At 54.1% G+C, this 19475-nt stretch overlaps 2 protein-coding genes across 12 annotated transcripts; both read left to right on the plus strand.

The window, feature by feature from the left end:
* Positions 16–11206, plus strand: LOC110388374 (complement decay-accelerating factor-like). Of its 8 annotated transcripts, XR_002432870.1 has the most exons (11): positions 16–1089; positions 1295–1483; positions 1882–2073; positions 2465–2564; positions 3452–3534; positions 3910–4104; positions 4305–4364; positions 4488–4904; positions 5007–5103; positions 5516–6756; positions 7862–7944. XR_002432870.1 is itself a non-coding variant. In XM_021377586.1 (9 exons), exons 1-9 carry the CDS (start codon positions 6702–6704, stop codon positions 10843–10845), a joined length of 891 nt encoding a protein of 296 aa, XP_021233261.1. In that variant the 5' UTR covers positions 5140–6701; the 3' UTR covers positions 10846–11206. The 8 variants fall into 8 exon arrangements, 2 of the variants coding, with proteins under 2 accessions (XP_021233261.1, XP_021233260.1); XR_002432868.1 differs by having other exon boundaries at positions 4488–5681; positions 6573–6756; XR_002432867.1 differs by having other exon boundaries at positions 4488–5103.
* LOC110388376 (complement receptor type 1-like) lies at positions 11607–19032 on the plus strand. 4 transcript variants are annotated; one of them, XM_021377590.1, is made up of 12 exons: positions 11608–11900; positions 11987–12172; positions 12650–12746; positions 13297–13379; positions 13680–13871; positions 14252–14434; positions 14558–14743; positions 14910–15003; positions 15351–15436; positions 16017–16223; positions 16708–16731; positions 16973–19032. In XM_021377590.1, exons 1-12 carry the CDS (start codon positions 11837–11839, stop codon positions 17014–17016), a joined length of 1446 nt encoding a protein of 481 aa, XP_021233265.1. In that variant the 5' UTR covers positions 11608–11836; the 3' UTR covers positions 17017–19032. The 4 variants fall into 4 exon arrangements, 3 of the variants coding, with proteins under 3 accessions (XP_021233266.1, XP_021233267.1, XP_021233265.1); XR_002432872.1 differs by lacking the exons at positions 16708–16731; positions 16973–19032 and adding an exon at positions 15705–15872 and having other exon boundaries at positions 11607–11900; positions 16017–16153; XM_021377591.1 differs by lacking the exon at positions 16017–16223 and having other exon boundaries at positions 11607–11900.

The raw sequence follows: 19475 nt of genomic DNA on the forward strand, positions 1-19475 counted from the left end.
ACTGCGGCTGTCCTGTGGTCTGTCACATTGGCTGCAGATGAAGCAGGGTTTGTTGTGGTCAAGCAGATGTGGCCAAGAGCAGAGCCCTGGCTGCAGGGGTGGGCACGGGGCAGGCATGCAAGGAACACATGGCCCTGGGCTGCGCTGTGCTTCTGCCATCATCCCTGGTACAAAGCCCAGGGGGCAGATGGCAGCTCCCATGGGATGCAGAGGGATGCTTTGCTATTGCATCCCGTGCTTCACCAAATGGGCGCGGGGATGCAGTAATGGGGTGCAGGGCAGTTTAGCTGTCCCTGTGCCACATGGGAACCCACAATGTGCCCACACTGGGCTGCAGCCAGGGGTGGTGTATCTCCCCATGCAGTGCTCAAAGCACCGATCAGATCGGGGTGTTCTGCCCTGTGTTCTGCCCCAGTGATGTATCTGTGTGCCCTTAGCTGAGGGCTAAACCTGGGGATGGGGTTTATTTCAGTGCGTGCAGTCAGGGTGTAGATGGAGCTATTCGCATCCCTCTCTAATTACCAATGAGCCAGGCAGCCAGGAAAAAATTAACAGACAAAAAGGATGATGCTTTTATTTTAGTTTTAGTAACTCTGCTCATGGAAAAGCTGTGCTGTTACTGCCAGCAAATGGCCGAGCAGGGGCCAGGGGCTTTTCTGCCCTGGCAGCATCTGGTTGTGGTAAATCTGTGCTCACTGCCAATCTCGTGTCAATAAAAAGGGCTGAGCAATTCCCCACGGCCTGCGTGGGGCAGGAGGACATGGAGATTTTGCCCAGGCCCCTGAGGGATGGCTGCTCCCTCTGTCCCTGCAGAAGGGCTGAGCTCTGTGTGAGTTCTGGGAGGGTTTCCACTGTTCCACCAGCTTGGCTGTATCCACGATTCTGCATCCCCTCCCAGCTTTCCAAAGCAGCTGCTGGGAGCCAGCAGCACTCGGCAGAGCAGCACAGGGACTGCTGTAATGGGGTCCAGAGAAGGAGGGAAGCACCCGGACACCTCGAGCTGCTGGGCTCATGCTGCAATGCAGGGATCCAGCTGCCCCGCACTGCTCCTGGCTCTGCTGGTGCTCCTTGGCATGCCGATGGTTCACGGTAAGTACAGCATTGGGATGCATGGGGGGCAGCAATGAGACCTCCCCAGGTCCCCCTTTGATGCTGGGGGACAGGGGCCAACAATGCCACCATCCCCGAGGGCTGCAGCCCAGCCTGGTGCCTTTGTTCAAGGGGAGATCCTGAGCTGTCCTGGGATGCTCCTGGGAGTGGGGTCCTCACCCTAAGAGACCTTCTCATATCTCAGGTGCCTGCGGGCCCCCACCTCGCATGACCCACTCCCAGCCCTCCGGCACCGAGCAGCTCAGCACCTTTCCTGTGGGCTCCAGGGTGACCTACACGTGTGTGCACGGTGCCATCAGGATCCCTGGGGCGCTGGACACGGTGCAGTGCCTGCCTGGCCCGCGCTGGTCGGAGCTGCGTGATCCCTGTGGCCGTAAATACCCCTTTCCCTGGGAGAGCTGCCTCTTGCTTGAAGCTTCTGCAGCAGCTGCTCTGCACGGTGCATCCTTTGCTGCTGTGGATGGGCACCCACCGTGCTGGTGGGTGGAGCTGCAGCTGTGATGCTGCTGTTCCTGCTGAGCCCCGGCTGGCAGCACCTGGTGGCACGGTGCCTGGTGCTAACAGCTTTGCTCATGCAGTGAGCACAACTTGGGCTGCACTTTGCTTGTGGATGCACTCAGCATGGCTGCAGACCGGTAAGAGAGCAGAAATAACCTGCAATGAGCACGCAGAGCTCTTCATAAGCTCCACAATGAGCATTTCTGCACTTACAGGCTCTGCTTTGCACGGTGCTCGTTGCCAGCTCTCAGACCTGCTCTCCTTGGTTGCCAGTGAGCTGCTCTACCCCGACCACGCTGCACTTTGCTGCCCTGTCCGAGGTGGATGAGATCACCAATTTCTACCCCGTTGGGTTCACCGTGAGCTACGTCTGCCGTCCCGGCTACAAGAACATCTCGGAAATCCAACCCACCAGCACCTGCCTTGAGAACCTGACATGGTCGGAGGTCGCAGAGCTATGCCAGAGTGAGTACAGCCTCTGCCTGCTGCTGAGCATCCCCGCCCTGTGCTGAAACACATCCCCACAGCTGCACACTTAATGCAGACTCAGCGGGACGTTCCTCTTTCAGACCTAGTGGCAGGAGTTATTTCATTTATTTGCTAGTGTTATTTATTTCCTGTTGGCATGAACGCATCTGTTTGGATTTTCACGTAATGTTTGCAGCTGGACATAGCATGTGCATGGGACAAGCACTAACTTGCAGGGAGTATTTCTAGCATTGAAGACCAAGCATGTTTCCTAACGAAATCCATGTAACACGAAGAAGGATGGTGTGGCAGCAACAGGTTTCTTGCAGCTCAGTGCCCCGCTGCCAAAGCACTGGGATGGATGCTCACTTTGCCCTTGTCCCTGCAGGGAAGTCCTGTGGCCCCCCGGCTGCCCCACCTGCGGGGAGGACCCTCAGCCCCACGGATTTTCTCTTTGGCACACGAGCAAGAGTGCTCTGCAATGAGGGGTGAGTCCTGCAGCCGTGCTGCTGCTGGATTGCAGCGCACCTGGTGCTCGTGCATGAGGCTGTGGCTCTAGGCTGGGCTGCACTCCTGCAGTGCTGGTGATGAGAGTTTTCCCATTTGAATTCCAGCTTTGGGCTGGGAAGGAATGAGACATAGCCCGAGTGAGTGGGCTGGGCCCTGGGTTTATGGCAGCTTTTTCCTTCAGGTGTGGTCCAGAGGAAATTCAACTGCTGGAGGGCATCTACCCCAGCAGGATTGTTGTGGCATCAGTTTGTAACCGCAGACTTCAAAGCAGATTACTTGCAGTATTTCAACTGAATGCGTTTGTGGCATAACGAATAAAAGGGGTTATGTTTGAATGTCAAAGCTGAGCTAGAAAACAAGAGTGAAATGCTTTCCACCCATCGGTCTGACTCATGCTCTCCCTCTGCTTCCAATCAGGGCACACATGCAGTGCTGACAGACCTGCAGGTTTGCAAAGTGGAGCTCGTGCATATCCAGCTCGTGCTCCTCCCTCCCCAGCAGGAGCTGGCATTGCCTGCCTTGTTCTGTCCCTCTCTGCAACAGCTTCCAGTGCAGCAGAGAGTTTTTCCTACAAATATTCCCTTAGGGAGGACTCGAGGGAAATGACAGCATGTCCCACGGATGGGACACACGCGAGGGTGGAGGGATTATGTTATCCATGGAAGCAATATTAGCTATTATCACTGGTATGCAAATGATGATGTTTCAGAGCAGGACGATGTCAGTGAGTGCAGCCAGGTCAGGATGTCAGCTTCCAGCAGCACATCCACGAAAGGCAGATTCCCACCTGATCACATCGGTGCTGGGGGGGAAATGCTCTCAGTTTCTGGGTACTCCCACAGATCTTTTGCGTGCTTTTACTTAGGTACCGACTCCATGGGAGGAATTTCATCCAGTGCTGGCTTAAAGGAGATGATGTCGAGTGGAGTAAACTTCCAACTTGTGAATGTAAGGCTAATCCAGTCCTACTCAGAGCTCAGTAAACCCCACAAGCTGAGGTCTGCTATAATCCTATCTACACAGCGTGTTTGCTTTACTTTATGCTATGTGTCACCAACCCTGCAGCTGAGAAGTACCCATTCTGCTGCTGATGCTGCATTTCAGCTGTTTTGTTCCCACAAAATCCCAATGTTTTCTCCTGGAAGAAAAGGAGGAGATTTCTAGGGCTGAAGAGCCAGGGCACGGCAAGCTGAGCACAGGGAGTGCTGGGGGCCCATTGTTCAAATCCCTTCAGATATCTTAGGTGGATTCATAAGAAGCATTTTACATCTTCATTACGACTGAGGCTTTCAGTAACGCTGCTGTTGAATCTCTGTCGTGCAGTAATCACCTGCTCTTCGCCGCCTCGAATCAGCAACGGGAGGCACGATGGTGAAGGGGTAGAAAAATTTGCTTACAACTCAACAGTGACCTACAGCTGCGACTCCGGCTTCCAGCTCGTTGGGAACGCGAGCCTCCGTTGTACGAGAGCAGACAGCACGAGCGGGGTCTGGAGCGGAGCAGTGCCCAAGTGTAAAGGTGATTTCCTGGGCGTTTAGGATTTGTGATGGGTTCAGTGCTCAGCATGCACCGGCTGAACACACCGTGATTGCTTAGCACAGGCTGCGTCAGGTACGAGCCACGCTGCGATCTGAAGAAGAACCCAAGCAGTGCTGCTGAGTAAGGAATGAAGTTCTGAGAGGGAGAGCTTTTACTGATATCTGTTGTTTTTACCACAGAGAAAAGCCCATCAGTCAAACTTGGAGCAAAACCAGTGGGAAGGAGTCCTCCTCCCCAGAGTGAGTTGCAGTGATTCCAACCCAACTGAATTAGGCCTCACATTTCCAGACTTAATTTTCCCCTTTATTACAGCTCTGTGAAAAAAGCCATTCCGTGAGTTTGGTGGTTTTCATCCTTTTCAGGTTCCCAGAGACGTGGCCTCAAAGCACCCAAAAAGATTTTCACGATGGATATGAAAATCAGCCTCTATAAAAAGTCACTCCAAAATACCAACTCCTTCCCTTCTTCTTATTCGATCTCCAGGAAACCAGGTGAGCACGGCACAACCGTAGGGCATCCAGCAGAGCTCATTCATGGCTTGTTCCCGTTCTGCATGCAGAGCTCTCATTCCTTCCCACGTTTCTCTTCCGTGGCAGGGAGCTGTGCTACCTCAGCACTCAAATTTGTGGTGCCTTTGTACAAAACCCAAAGCTCCTTCTCTCCTGGAACCCACCAGCGATCTCCGTGTTCTCCCAAGTACTGGGGCATCTCTGCCTCTCTCCCCAAGGCCGCCTGCTCCAAAAACATACAGTGGTCTAAAGTTGCAGCATTTTGTGGAAGTGAGTGTCTCATTTCTTGTCCCATTGTTAGAGGTGATGCTGCAGCACGCAGCACTGAATGCTGGGCTCTGTCCCAGCTAACGCTGCCTTGTTCTATGCCAGTGAGGTCGTGGGCAGGCAAAAGAACCCAGACATGGCAGAAGTGCTGCTACCACCGATTTCCCATCCGTTGCAAAGGGCTCTTTTACCTGTAAGAATGGTGAGTGTTGGTTGGGTTGGAAGCAGTGGCAAGGTGGGAGGTGTAAGCAGAAAATCATCAGTGGGAAAGGCATAGGACCCCCCAGAGGGTCTCGCTGCACGGCTGGAGATACAGTGCAAAGGCTTTCTCGGGTGTGAGCCTGGAGCATCCCTGTGCTGTGTCCTTTGGGACGCAAAGGGGGATTAAAGTCAGGGGACGCTGGTCCCTTGGTAGCAACAAAGAGTGGCTGGAAGCATCCTGGATAACACAGCAGGGAAGGAAAGGGGAAAGCTCTGTTCTGCTTTGTTTTTTCCCCCTAAAAAACCTCTCTGCTGCTCTACCAAGTGACTTCAGAGCAAAAAAAATAGATCTAAAACCCTCTTCCTGTTGGTTTTCCTTTTTAATTGTTTTGTCATTCTTGGTGCTTCTTCAGGAGGATGGCTGAACGCGGCAGCTCCGACCCGGCTGCGCTGTGGGAACGCTGCTCTGTGCTACCCCAAAGCAGAGCCCCAAGACATCATCCCAGCCGGAGGGAACCCAAGCGAAGGCACCGAGCTCCACCCGCGTGCCTGCTGTGCCAAGCTCGCCCTCATAGACACGTACGAAATTTGTTTTTCTAAATTGCGATGTGCTTGATACATTCCAGGAAACGGGATGAAAATAATTGGTGCCAGTGTTGGCTGATTGCCTCAGCTGCCTCTCCCAGCGGAGCTTTGAGCAGCTCATTCTAAGGTCACAAATCCTCTCCTTGGTCCCTCTGAGCAGGGCAGGCCGTGCTCAAGCTCGGGGCAGAAGCTGTGGTTTCCCCAAACCCCTTTGAGCCATTTGCAGAGTTCCGGTCGGAGCTCCGCGGCATTGCAATCTCTTACAGTCAGAGTTTCCCCCCACCACCTAATTTCCTTGCTCGTTAGCAACACAGACCGCAGCCACAGCAATCAGCACAAACACAAGGGCACACAGGGAGCTCATGGAGGAGACCCAGATACCTGCAGTGCTCCCTTAGCTACGGGAATTGGAGTCTGTCGCAGTAATCGTGCAACCAGAGCGCTGACATCCTCATCTTGCAGAGCATTGCCCTCGTGTTTGTTAGGAAACCGTAGCACTTTGCACATGCCATTGAATGTTGGCCTTCCGATCTTCAGCACTGGAAGCACTTTCTTTGCCAAAATCTTGTTGCTGTTGTTGGATCAAATGTAAAATGTTTGTCCTTTGCCACTTCTCTTTCCATTGAGACTACAGGAAAGCTACCAGCCACGAGCGAGTGCACCCTGCGCTCTCGTGTCGTCACACTGCAATGGAGAAAGCAGAAATGTCAGCCTTACATCATTAACTGTCATCTCTGCTCCATTCTGGACCGTAACTGCCTTATAGCCAGAGATGCCGGGGTCTTTATTTACATTTCATAATAAATGGGGATTGTTTCTGGGCCCCAGCTTGGAAGCTCAGCTGCCCACTACTCATGGTGTGCGTTGTATGTTCTGTTCGGGAAGGTGTCGGCTTTTGGAGACATCTCCGCAGCGTGAGCAGTTCTTCATCATCACTCCTCCATATTTGTCTCCGGCTTTGATTCTGATGCAAGTTGAGTTTCTGAGAAGTAAGGCAAGAAAGAAAAGCAGCCCATGCAGCAGTGCTGGGGAATGAGAGCGCTCCCGGAAAGCACTTTGAATAAGAGAGGTGAGCAGTGCAGAGAGACACACACCTGAGTCCCCTTTGCATTATGGGACCCTCCGGGCAGGGAGGGTGGGAGCTGCCCACCATGGGGCTGCGCCTATGGGCACATTTCTGCGGGCAGCCCCCACGCGTGGCTGTGCTGGAAACCTCGTGCCGATCCCGCCAGCGCCTGGGTGTGCTCCATCTGCAGCACTGCCCTCCCTTCTGCCTTGGCCTTCTGCTGGGCCTGATCCCCACTGCACGGGGAGGGCTGGCAGGGTTAGATAACGCGAGGGCTGCAGGGAGCCGAGCTGCTGTGCTGTCAGCCGGCACAGCTGCCTTCTAGGGAAGGGTCGGATGCTGCTCTGCGCTTTGTTTTCTTGCCCCGAGGTCGTTGCCATAGGGTAACACCAGAGATTTCCCAGCATTTAGAGCATTTTCTTCCTGTTTTACGCAACCTAGCTGCTGCCCTCATTCACACCACAGGTGACCAGTGATCTCCACATACTCTGTCATCCCTCCCACAAGTCCATATCTAAAAGGAGTATGCCGTCCAGGCTTCCTGACCCCTCCCTAAAGAAAACAGCTCTTGCCCTCACTGCAAACGCTTTGGATGGAGCTTAAGCCGTGTTGAAAAAGCAAATAAAGCAAAAAAAGAAAAAAAATTGATAATATTAAAAGATAACTCAGTTCTCCGTGGAAACACCACCCTTTGCTGGGCGACGAAGGGAGCTGCCCGACCCTGGGGTGTGGGGCGGGGGGGAGGGATGACGCCGGCCCCCCCCCCCCCCGCAGCAGGCAGGCAGCCCGCACCGCTCGCTGCTCCGAGCCCGGGGACGGCCCCGCTCCCTTCGCATTGCGGCGGCTGCGGGTCGGGAGGGGCCGGGGCCGGGCGGGGCCGGGGCTGGAGTAGTTCCCCAGATCCCAGTCGGCCGCGATGGGCTTCGCTCCTTGCCGCTCGCTGCTGCCGCTGCTGCTGTCCCCGCTGTCCCTGCTGCCCGCGGTGTGCGGTGAGTCCCGGCCGTTGCGGGGCCGTCGCGGGCTCCGCGTGCCGCGCTGCGCGTGTGCGCCTTTGCGCTGCGCTCCTCGGTGCGGAGCTCCTCCTGAATCCGTTTTTTCTCTCTTACAGGTGACTGCGGGCCTTTGCCCAATATCAGCAAGGCAGAACCCCCGGAGGACGTCCGGCACCAGCACAGCTTCCCGACTGGCTCCGAAGTAACGTACAGATGCCTCCAGAATTTCTCTAAAATCCCGTCGCGGCGGGATACGATCGTGTGCTTGAGTAACTCCCTATGGTCCAACCTGCCGGAGTTCTGTGACCGTAAGTAGGTCGCTTTCCCCGAAGCTGCTCGGAGATCCGCGCTGCCTGGGACTGCGTTCGTGGCTGTAGCAATCGCGGCTGTAAGGGCTTCCTCGCCACAGGAACCGCTTCTCGCCCTTCTCCCTGACTGTGCCTTGCTATGGAGCTGGTGCCTCTGTGTTAACAAACACAGATACCCGGTGAGGCACAGCGATGAGGGGAAGAAAAGCAGCTGGGGAAGCACCGGCACAGCCCGGGGCTGAATTCGGAGTTAACGATGTGGGAAAGATCGGGGCTAATTGGCTGCGCTGTCCCACGCCGAACGTTCCATCTGTGGAGCTGGCGGGGCGGGCGGGCACCCGGCTTGTGGGCAGCTCCGAGAAGGCAAAATCGAACGTTTGAAATCTTTTCCTGTGAAGTAGCCCTCTGTGGACGTTGTAAAAGCATAAAAATTATCAATCACTTTCTTAAAACTGTCAGCGTAGCAGCATCCTAAGGGAGGCTTGTGCATCGTTGCTTGTATTTGTACCCCTCTGAATGCAAAACGTTGTTGTTTTTTTCCTTTGGGGCTTTACACCTGGCTGTCCTTGTCTCCAGGCAGCTGCCAGAGCCCTCCCCAAGTGTCTTTTGCAAAACTATCAGAAGAAGATGAAACGAAGAATTTTTACGCCATTGGGATCACGGTGCGCTACGACTGCAGCCCGGGCTACGAGAACAGCACCGATGAGCTCCCCACCAGCACCTGCCGAGAGAATTCCACGTGGTCAGAAGTTCCCGAGCTGTGTCGCAGTGAGTGTCTCTGCATCATTCCCTCCTCTCATAGCTTCCTCCTCCTGCTATATAGCCTTGGTGCTCCGTGTAGGGCTGCTTTTTCTAATGCCTTTTCCGAATGCTAACATTTGGCATGAAACACCACCACGGAAATCACGTCTGTTTTGGTTGCTCCGCGCCCTAAGGATGCTCTCGTTTCTTTAGAGCAGTCTTGCGGCCCTCCGACAAATCCAGAACACGGCACTGTTGTTGCCACAGATCACCTCTTCCTTGCAAGAGCCGAGGTGGTTTGTGATGAAGGGTGAGTGCGAGGACACCCGCTGCCCTGGGGGGCGAGAGGGGGGGGTTGTTCCTGGGGGTGTCAGTGCATGGAGCACGGATTTGCCTTTTCCCCCTGCAGGTACACGCTAGCAGGAAAGCTATCTTTCATCCGGTGTTTCACCCGGGGGGATGGAGTTGCCTGGACTCCGCTTCCGACTTGTCGGGGTAAGGGAGGCCGTCAGCGCTTGGCTGGAAGCACGGGATATCTGTATCAAAAGAAAACACTGAATTTCATGGATTTTACCAAGTGTGGGGCTGTGCTTCATGAGGTGCCCGGCTCCACTGGAGCAGTGTGAGCTCAACGCACGCAGCCTCGTAGTTTTCCCTTCAAATGCAAAACGCAGCGCTTCGAGCGTGTTGGTATCCAAAAAGCGGGCGGACGCGTGGGTTTGTGTTCCACATCCAACAGAAAGGGGCAGTGAGACCGAGGGGGTCTCATTTACTGGGTGTAAATGGAATATTACATAAAATACGCTTCTGACCATTTCTCCCTCAGCTTCCCCCTCTGCAGCTGGCACTACAGCAGTGACAAACTCAACCACGCACCTGGAAGAGAAGGCGCAGGAGAACCGCTACATTCTGCGTAAGAGCTCAGGAAGGCTCCTTGTGCCTCCAGGCCTCTGTGATTGCAATCTCTGCACCCCACTGCGGAGCCTTTTGGCTTTTCTTTTTTTTTTTAATATCAGTTTCTTTCTTTTCTTATCTAGCCGTTATCCTCGTCCCTTGTGTTGTCGGTAAGTAGCTCAACATGGAAGCTGTCTCCTCCTGACACAGAGCTGCCATTTGCTGTTGGACATCTGGGGTCGTTGTGTTGGCTTCTTTGTTTCCAAGCTCTCAGTGCTGAGTTTTCTGGATTCCTGGGTTTCGCTGCTGTTGGGCCATGCAGCAGCACCTCATGCATTGCAGTGGGTTATCTTAGGGTAGAATAGTCCACCAGTTGAGGGTGAATGAAGCCGAGGAGGCCAATGACAGAAGCCGGCCATGAACGATACACCCTGTGACTCCTTCTCTGATAAAGTTGGTTTTCAAGGCCTTGGCAGACCTTGGAAGATGAGAGGCCGTGAATCTCAGAGCATCCTTGCTGCAAAAGAGATTGAGTACTAGAACAGCGAGTATCTTTAAAGCACAAAATGAGCAGCGAGCTGTCTGTAAGAGCACCAAATAAATGAGGATGGAACCTTTCCAAAGAGCAGCGTGGCACCGCTCTTTGGGTGGTGCCCTAGAGATACAAGAGGGAGTTGCACTCCTCTGGCTGAGAAGGAGCCTCTAGGTGGGGACAGTGCTGCAGAGCAGTGAATTTTGCTGCCAGTCTCTCACCGAGATGGAACGTTTCACACACTTCGCTCACCTTACACGCTGCATTTGCTGTTTATCATTTGTTTTCTTCCCAAGGAGCTGCTGTGATTGTCTCTTGGGGCATCAAGAAGTACAGTGCAAGTAAAAACACGGGGTAAGCGGGCTCTGGTCTTCACTCCTCAGTCATCTTCAGCTTCTTCCTGATGACAGTGGGGTATTCCTTTTTAAGCTCTGGGCGGTGATTATTACATTTGGTGCACACTGGTGTGGCTCCCATTAAACTGGCGTTTATTCGATAGATTTTCTCCTTTCTTTTCTATCCCTTCAGGTCTTACAAGCCAAATCCAGGGGACAAAGAGCAGAACCCATCCCACGCGGAGCACAGAGCTGATGTGTGTGCAGGGGCAGCTGCAGGCGACTCCTGACGGGGGCCAGCGAGGAGGTTCCAACGCAGTGAGGTGACACGGAGTCAAGTTTCTTGCTTCGCAATGGAGAAATTCATTGTGGAGAAGTTCCAGCTTCCTTCGGATTCAGCTCCCTGCCACTTTAGTGCCTCCCTGTATTTTACTTTATGTTCAGTACCAGAAGAACTTTTTCCCCAGCTCTTAAACTGAGGCTTTTAACGTTCAGTAATCGTTCCTTTCCACCAGGAAAATGATTCCGTGTAGAACACTGCGTTTGCACATTCTTGCAAGGTTTATTTGTACTGTTTTAATCACTGTTTTGCTAAGATCCACGTCGTAGTATGCAGACAAGGGTTTGAAGACTACGGTATTTATAGCAAAACTGTTTTGTATTTTTTTTTTTCCCTCAACGAAAGGAATACAAAATAAGCAGCACCACCCCCACCATACTGCCCCGCCTGCTTGTTCATATTTTCGAGTAGAAAAAATCTCCATGATAGCACTCGGCCGGCTCCGCAATCTCGTTCTCAGGCCGAGGCAATCCCTCCCCCGGCTGCTGCCTGCCGCTGTGTCACCTTGCTGGTGGCACAAGTTGCTGGGAACGGCGGTGACGGAGGCGCTGCTGCTGGAGGAGAGCCCACGCCCGTGGGCACCGGGGGGGGGGGTGGTGGGGGTGGAGGCACCGAGCCGCGCACCCCGCGCTCTGACTCAGCCGCTAATTGCGGGCCGAAGCTTTCCGCGTCGCGGGGCTGCGCTCAGCAGCTCTGCGGGGCGAGGAGGTGACGAGGTCACCGCGCCCCGTCCCGCGTGGGTGTGGGCTCGGCCCGGCCCATTATTTCCCTAAGGAGCCGGAAGGATTCCGCGTTACAGCCTGACGGCGGCTGGGGCTGGTGCAGCGTCCGCCCGCTCCGGAAGAGGCCGTACGGAGCTGAGCTGAGCTGAGCTGAGCTGAGCTGAACCGTGCCGTGCAGCTGGGCTGCTCTCAGCGCCGCGCACAGCCGTCGGGGCGGGGATGGACGTGGGCACGGCGCTGCTGTGGCTCAGCGCTGCGCTGCTGGCGCTGCCCGGAGCCTGCGGTAAGTGGGGCCCGGGGTGGAGCGGAGCCTCCGCTGGGGAAGCGCCGGGAGGAGCGGCCCTGACCACCCCCCCCCCCCGCCCGCAGGTGACTGCCAGGCGCCGCCGAGGTTCGTCTTTGCGGAGCCCTCCGGCCCCACCGACGCTTCGTACCCCGTTGGGAAGATGCTGCGGTACCGGTGCCGCCCGGGGTACACGGGTGACATGGGCAAATCCCCCTACGTCACCTGCCTGCCCAACTCCACCTGGGGGTCAGACCCCGACTTCTGCATCGGTGAGTGCCCCTGTGGGGGTGCGGGGTCCCCAGGGGGGAGGGATCCCCCCGACCCCCTCCCCAGGATCTGCGTTAATCCCTATTCCGGGCAGCCGGAGCGCTCGAGCAGAGCTGCCCTTTGTGCTGAGGCGTGTTAATCTCTTGGGCATGAGCTCTGCCCTTATTCATTCACCATCTGCTGATACGGTGCCAAGTGCTGAAATGGATTTCCAAGGAAGTAGGGTACAAAGGGGAAAAGGCAGCGGGTTCCTCATGCACTGTCCCAGCTGTAACACTGGGGTTCCCTCCTGCCCCTTCTGCACTGCTTTCCTCCCCTGCAGACCATGGTTTCATTTCTTTATCAGTTTCCTGCCTCGGTAAGCATGTAAACCTTTGTTGTGCTGTTAGTCCTTAGCCAGGTTTAACCTTCCATTCCTCAAAAGTTGTAGTATTGTACTGCAATAAAATACAGTTAATGCCGAACGCTTGCCCTCCCAGGAAAGTTGTGCGTGCAACCAGAAATACCCAATGGCGACTTCCACTTCAGCACCAACCTCCAGTTTGGAGCAACAATAAGCTTCACCTGTAAGGCCGGGTAAGGCTGCGGCGAGTCGGGGCTGGAGGTGGCAGTGTGGGGTTGGGATGCTTCTAATGCCTGGGGGCTCTGTCCCTGTCCCACACAAGGCAGGTGGGAGGTGCTGGGAGCAGGCAGCCCTGAGGACCGGGCCCCTTCCTGCTCCTGCTGTCAGAACGGGTGATTTTCTGAGTGTGAGTGCATGCTCTTTGCAAATTTCTTGCAGCTAAGGGTCTCGGCTGGGGGCCCTAGGGATGGGCTTTGATGCCCTGGGGATGCAGGGAACGGGAGCAGCAGTGGGGGTGCTGGTGGCACTTCTGACCCCTGTTGCACAGCATGGGGCTGGGACAGCTCCCGTGAGCCCGTACCCCCCTGCTGCTGGTGTTGCATTCAATGCTGCCATTCTTGAGAAAGTGCTATTTTGTGCGTTGGGTAGCTGTTGTTTCCCCTAAGGTTCAGCTTCTGCAGGGAACGCCGTTAGGAACCGTACGACGTTCTGCATTTCTGCGAGTTTTTTCACTTTTTATTTTGGGTAAGAGATTCAATTTGATCCAATTTTTTCTATTCTCAGGTACCGTTTAGTTGGGAAACCGACTGCGCAGTGCATACTGAGTGGCAATGATGTTGAGTGGGATAGCACTCCGTACTGTGCGCGTAAGTAGATGTTAAATGTTTTGTGCAGATCTCCTCCTCAGTGCTGCTGCTGCAGGCCTCTCCTTCAGCCTCTCCTCTAGGACTACAGCTGCTCTTCTGCCTCTTTGCCATTAAAAGAATATGAGTGGAGTCTGATGGAGCGTCAGCACTCAGGACTTTGGGTTGAGAGGATTGCCTTAGGGCTGCTTCCTTGGCCTTTCTTTGGCTTTTCTTGGTAGTCATTTGTTTGTTCATATGTAGAATTAGATGGACTTGATGGAAATGCTTTTGTGTTTTTTCTGCCCTTGCTTTCCCGTGCAGTTATTCCCTGTCAGCCTCCTCCTGGAATTGTGAATGGACAGCTCAGCGCTGTGCACACCGAGTACACCTTTGGAGTAGCCGTAACTTACAGCTGTAACAAAGGGTTTTCTCTCGTTGGAAATGCCACGATTCACTGTACAATGGATGATAACCTCAACGGGATATGGAGTGGTCCAGCCCCGGAATGCAAAGGTAGATGTCTTCTTCCTCTCCTTATTCTTTTGCTTTGTTTCTCATCATTCTCCCATATGAATTCTTTCCATTGTGCTGACAAACACGAGAATGATTCGAGTCTAAGCTGACTCCATAGTGCTGTAGTTTCCCAAGTCACAGTCAGAGGCAAGGCTTGGTGTAGTGGGTTCTTCAGCACATGCATAGCCACTGTGATAACCTAAACTGCATGAGCTCAGGCAGATGAATGTCTGCGTGCAGTTTCTTCATGATTTCTCTGCTCACTGAGTGCTTCCATCGTGCCAGATGGCAGTTTGCTATAGGAGCTTCTCATGTTGTGGCCCTGGTGACACTTTCGCTTCTTGTAACAAGTGCTCGTATCAACTTACCTTCACTTCCAGAGGTGAGATGTGAAATTCCAGAAGTGGAAAATGGGAAGAACTTAAACAGCTTTGCCACTGAGTACACCTATGGAGAAAAAGTGAGCTTTGAGTGTGCTCCTGGGCACGCCTTGGTCGGTGCTCACACGGTTACCTGTGATGCAGACAGTGCCTGGAAGCCATCTCTGCCAGTGTGTGACCCACGTGAGTACAGAGTTCCTTCCTGAAGCAATTGCCCTGAGGTGTTTGTGAGCTGCAAATGGTCCAGCAGCACACGGAGCGTGGTGCTCTTTGGTTGCTAGCATTGCTTTTGTCTCCAATGGTCAGGATACTGCGGCCCTCCCCTCAGAATCCCTTCCGCCGAGTTAACAGGGGCTGCGAGCGACAGCTCCTTGGCTGGAACGAAGCTGAGTTACTGGTGTCAGCCTGGGTTCACCACGGAGAGCGGGAAGTCCCTGGAAGTCACTTGTCTGCTCGACAGATCCTGGTCTGCAGGCTCCAAGCTGTGCACACGTGGGTACCTCTGTTCTTCTGATGGGCCATACAAGTGAGCTAGACCTGCTCGAGGTGCTGGTTGCTCTGAAGTCTGCTTGGTGTCCGGCTCTGGGTTTGCACACACACCCACGAGTTTCTTGCTGGATTTGCTTCAAGGCGGATGAATCGACTTCTTTTTCTCTAGGTCAGCAGTGCGCTGCTCCCACAATACGGAACGGGATTGTGAACGAGGACAATTTCCTCTTTGGGGCAACTGTGACCTTCTCCTGCAATGCTGAGTGAGTTGGGGCAGAAGTCAGGAACTTCAGTTGGCTGTGACAGCCACCTGCAAAACGTCCTGCTCTGGCTCCCAGTGCAGGATCCCAGTACAGCTGCATGTTGAGTATAACTGAGCTGAGAGAGGCAATGCTTGCTGGGCACTGATGCTGGGCACTCTTTACATGGGCCGTGTGCCACCTGCACAGCACCAGTGTGCCCTTGCTCACCCATGTGGCCGTTGTGACCAGATCCCATTCTGTAGCAGGGGCAGCTGCTGGCTGATTGCTTCCATCCATGTCGTGGGAGGAGGGGAGAACCATTTCTGGGCTGTTTTCTGGAGTGTACTGAAATTCCCCGCTCTCTTTAGGTACGAATTAAAGGGGTCATCTTCTGCCAAGTGCGTGGCAGCGGGAGATGGAGTTGAATGGGACGTGGCTCTCCCATCCTGTGAAAGTAAGAGGAAAAACTGCACAAAGCCATCGAGATAAGGGCTGGAACTGCTCGGCTGTAGCTGTGTGGTGGTGGGATGGGGCTGCTCTTGGGCCTCTTCATTCAGTTGGCTGTGAAGCTCAGGATTTCAGTGCTAACTCATACTGGGAGGCCTTATGAGAAATACTCTCAGAGATTAGGCTGAAAAGGAGAGAGGGAAGAGCAGAAGTTACAGGAAAAGAAAAAATTACTGTCTGATTTTTGAGTGGAGGAGGGTTTTCTTTCTCTGCAGTTACCAGGGAAAGGTGAAACTGATCGGATGTAAGAGCTCTGTCCACTTAATTTGGTGTAATGCTGAAGTCGGGTAGTGCACAGTGTGATGGGGAGCTGGAAATGGCTGAAGCGCTTCTGATTGCTGAGGGGCTGAGACCACGGAGCTGGACTAAGGGCTGCAGCTGAGGTCTGGTACCTAGCAGGAGCACTCAAAGCATTCCCACTTGCTGCTAGATGCATGGCCCTGGCTGTGTCTCCTTCTCCCCACGCACACTGCATACGTTTTCAGTTAGGAGAAGCACTCAGACACTCTTGGTGATGTTCCCCATAGGACAGCGCTCTGATGTTCTCTGTGGACAGCCCCCCAGCATCAGAAATGGGGTGCACAACGGCACGAGGGGCACAGCCTTCCCCCAGGGCTCCGTTGTGGTTTATTCCTGCAATGACGGCTTCACCCTGGCTGGAGGCAGCACCATTCAGTGCCTAGCAACGGCGCAGGACCGTGGAAGCTGGAGCACACCCAGTCCTGAGTGCAGAGGTGATTATCTCCTGGATCTGTCTTGCCATCTTCAAAAAAAAAAACAAAAAAAAAACAATTTTCACTTCCTCTTTGAACCCCCAGAGCAGAGAGTTCGGCTCAGACTGCACCATTTGCACTTCCTGCAACAGCCCCAGTTAGAATCTCGTGCTGACAGCGTGGGACCGGGCTGTGTTGTGGCCTTGCAGGCTGAGGGGGGGTGTTTATCTGCTAGAACATGGATGTATTCACCAGGGTACACCGGCGGTGCAGGGCGATGCAGGGCAGTGCAATGCAGTGCAGGGAGGTGCAAAGCAATGCAGGGCGGTGCACGGTGATGCAGGGCAATGCAGGGCGGTGCAGGGAGGTGCAGGACAATGCAGGGCGGTGCAGGGCTCCCCTTCTACGTGTGCTCTTGCTTTGAGCTGCTCAGTGCTGTGTAATCAGATGACCCGAAGTGCTGCATGGTTGTGCAGAGTCACATGTTGGCTTTCTTCCTTTCCAGATGGAGCGAGCAGCATCATTGTTGGTAAGTAACATGCACGCTAGAGCGTTGTATGCCCATTCTTGGGTATCTTTCCATTACTGGTTCTTTGTGTGTTCTACTTAAACCTGAAACAGACTGGAGAGCCTTTCACAGCAGTCTGTTGTCATGCTTATGATTTTGGTGCTGTGTAAAAGAGGTGGGGAGGAAGGCAGAGGTGCTGCATGTCTGCAGCTGGGAGGGAAAGGGCGAGTGCCCAAACTGAAGTTCCTTTTGCCTCTTGCAGGACTCCTGCCCCTCCTCCTGGCAATGCTGGTGATGAACTTCTAGATCAGGGTACGGCTGCAGCAGGCAGATGACGGGACGTGGTCGTGCCCTGCGTTGCCCTCTGGAGAAACCAGCCTTGCAACAGAGACTGGCAATCTGATGGATAAAGACAATGTTGAGCCCTAGTGCCCCCCCCAGACAAGCACTTGCACTTTTTGGCTGGCGTTGTGCTGGGCACAACTGCAGCGTGGCTGTGCCGGTGGCTCGGATGTGAGTACAGTTATCCCGATGGGAAGTGGCAGTGATGCCAAAGGCTTTTGAAATGCACTGCTGTGAACTTGAGGAAACTGGGCACTTTGGACACCTCTGTACTCTCTTTCTCAGCCCCACTGAGGGAACGTTGAGCCTCGTCCTGATCAGGGTTCACAGCTGTCCGAAGCGTCCTGGTGTGGGAGTGCCTTTGTATGAGTGATGTGTACTTGAAAAGATTGTGTGATGTGTATGGGTTGAACAAGCCAAGTACTGTGACACTGAAAGCACTGACATACGTGCATAGAAGCACACTGTAGCATTTACTTCAAGGCCAGTCTGGACATAACAGGCCTTATTATAGACGGGTAATTTTACTGGAGAGAACGCAAATATAAACGCCTTGTGACAAAGAACTATTCTGACTCCTCTTGTTTGTGCTAAAATTAATTTTAGACACAGCGTGAAGGTGTTTGCCACCTCCCTGCTTTGTATCACATCAGTGCTTTTTTTCCAACCACCCAGAGAGCCGCCCTTCCTTCCTGCCCCAGGCCCAAGTACTGCGCTGTCAGCACGGGGCCACCACTGCCACCCAGCAGCAGAAAGTTGCTCTGTGTGAACCTTTTCACTTTCTGCTCGTGCTGCCCCAGCTGTGAGGCCTCGGGGCTGCTGTGCTGGTTGGGGCGGGGGGGTGGTGGAAGCAGGGCTGGGCTTCTTGCTGGGCTTGGCTGGGGTGCCCAGAGCACCCGCTGTGTTTCAGGTTGCATCCATAAGGAACTGGCAGCCGAGGTTGCAGCTGAACTTGGCACAGACACACACCGAGCAGAGCCTTCATGTACTCATCCCTGGGGAGCAGGGCACAACCCCTGCAACCTTCCATGCTGCAAGGAGCAATCTGACAGCTTGGAGGTGAAGTCAGGAGCTGAAGGCTTCACGGGGATCCCGGTTTTAAGGAATGCAATACTGGCAGGTTTGAAACGTGTGTGTGGCTGCTGCCTTCAGACCCCGTGGCTCTTGCTGCTGTTAAGGAAGAGGTGGAGGCTCAGGGCCGTGCCTGGTGGGGTTGGCTTGCAGCTCTGGGTTTTGCACGATATACGGCTGGAAAACGGAAGCGTTCAAAATGTTTATCGTGCACTTTTTAATTCTGCATTTTCACTTGTGCCTTCCTGTTAACCGGAACATGCATCTGTTCAGAGGAAAAAGCACAGAGAGCCATTTCCACCAGCACCTGAACTTTCTCATAAATGGGCTCAGAAGGTTCCCCCTTAAGCAGAGCTCTGTCCTGCCCAGCTGGCACTCTGGCCCAGCAAAGCGCTGTTTTCGGAAGTAAATCTTCCCAAACGAGAACTCGCAGGTTGTTTTTCATTCATAAATACGCATTTTGCGTGTAGGCGCACCCGTGGTCACATGTATGGAGGGATTCGTAGGAAAATCTAGTTGTACATCTGTGCAGAATGTCTTGCTGAGAGCCGTGTGCGTCACCAGACGATCAGAACACAAAAGGAAAGCCCAGTGCCTTGCTGCTGTGTTCTGCTTTATTTGAACCTCAGCATCGTTGTTGCTGTTGCATAGTCCAGAGTGCGTTTCCCAAATGATTTAACTTCGTCTTGGAATCACCTCCCCTCGACCCAATGGAAGGAACTGTCAGCGCTCTGATCGTGTCCATGATTTGGGGTCACCAAAATGCACGGCCTCTGTGTTCATATGGGAGTAGAATTGCTTTGTGCATCGTTTTACTTGATGGCCTGGGTGTAAACCATCAAATGCGATTTTTGGTTGTCGGATGTGTGTGTGTGTCATGGAAGCTGCCAATAAAAGGGACAAGGACAACCTGAGTGCTGCGTGCCCATCGCCTCCTCTGGGCTGAGAACATCCTTGGTCGTGCAGCGGTGCTGGGGGGGGGGGGGTCCTGGAGTCTTGGTGGTTGGTCCCCAGCTGCAGAGCAGTGCCCCATTGCCCCCCAGGGACAGAGTGACCCCTGCTGTCCCCAGCACATTGTGTGGGAGGAGGCGGGAGTGTTCCTCTCTGCCCTTCCCTTCCCGTAGCTGGACAGGCTCAGCTGGCAATGGCTGCTGGGGAAGAACTGTGGCCACTTCCCATAACCAAGGATGCTCTGCAATGGCCCCATCTGGCTGATGGCCTCCTGTGCCTTCTCTGCCACAGATACTCTGTGCCCTGCAATGGGTCCCAAGGGCCCACCCTCTCCTGCATGGAGAGACCAAAATACCATCAGCAGAAGCTCACTGAGGCTGCACAGCCCGGGCTGGTGGCTG

Source organism: Numida meleagris, chromosome 25 (assembly GCF_002078875.1).
Source record: "Numida meleagris isolate 19003 breed g44 Domestic line chromosome 25, NumMel1.0, whole genome shotgun sequence".
Lineage (NCBI taxonomy): Eukaryota > Metazoa > Chordata > Aves > Galliformes > Numididae > Numida > Numida meleagris.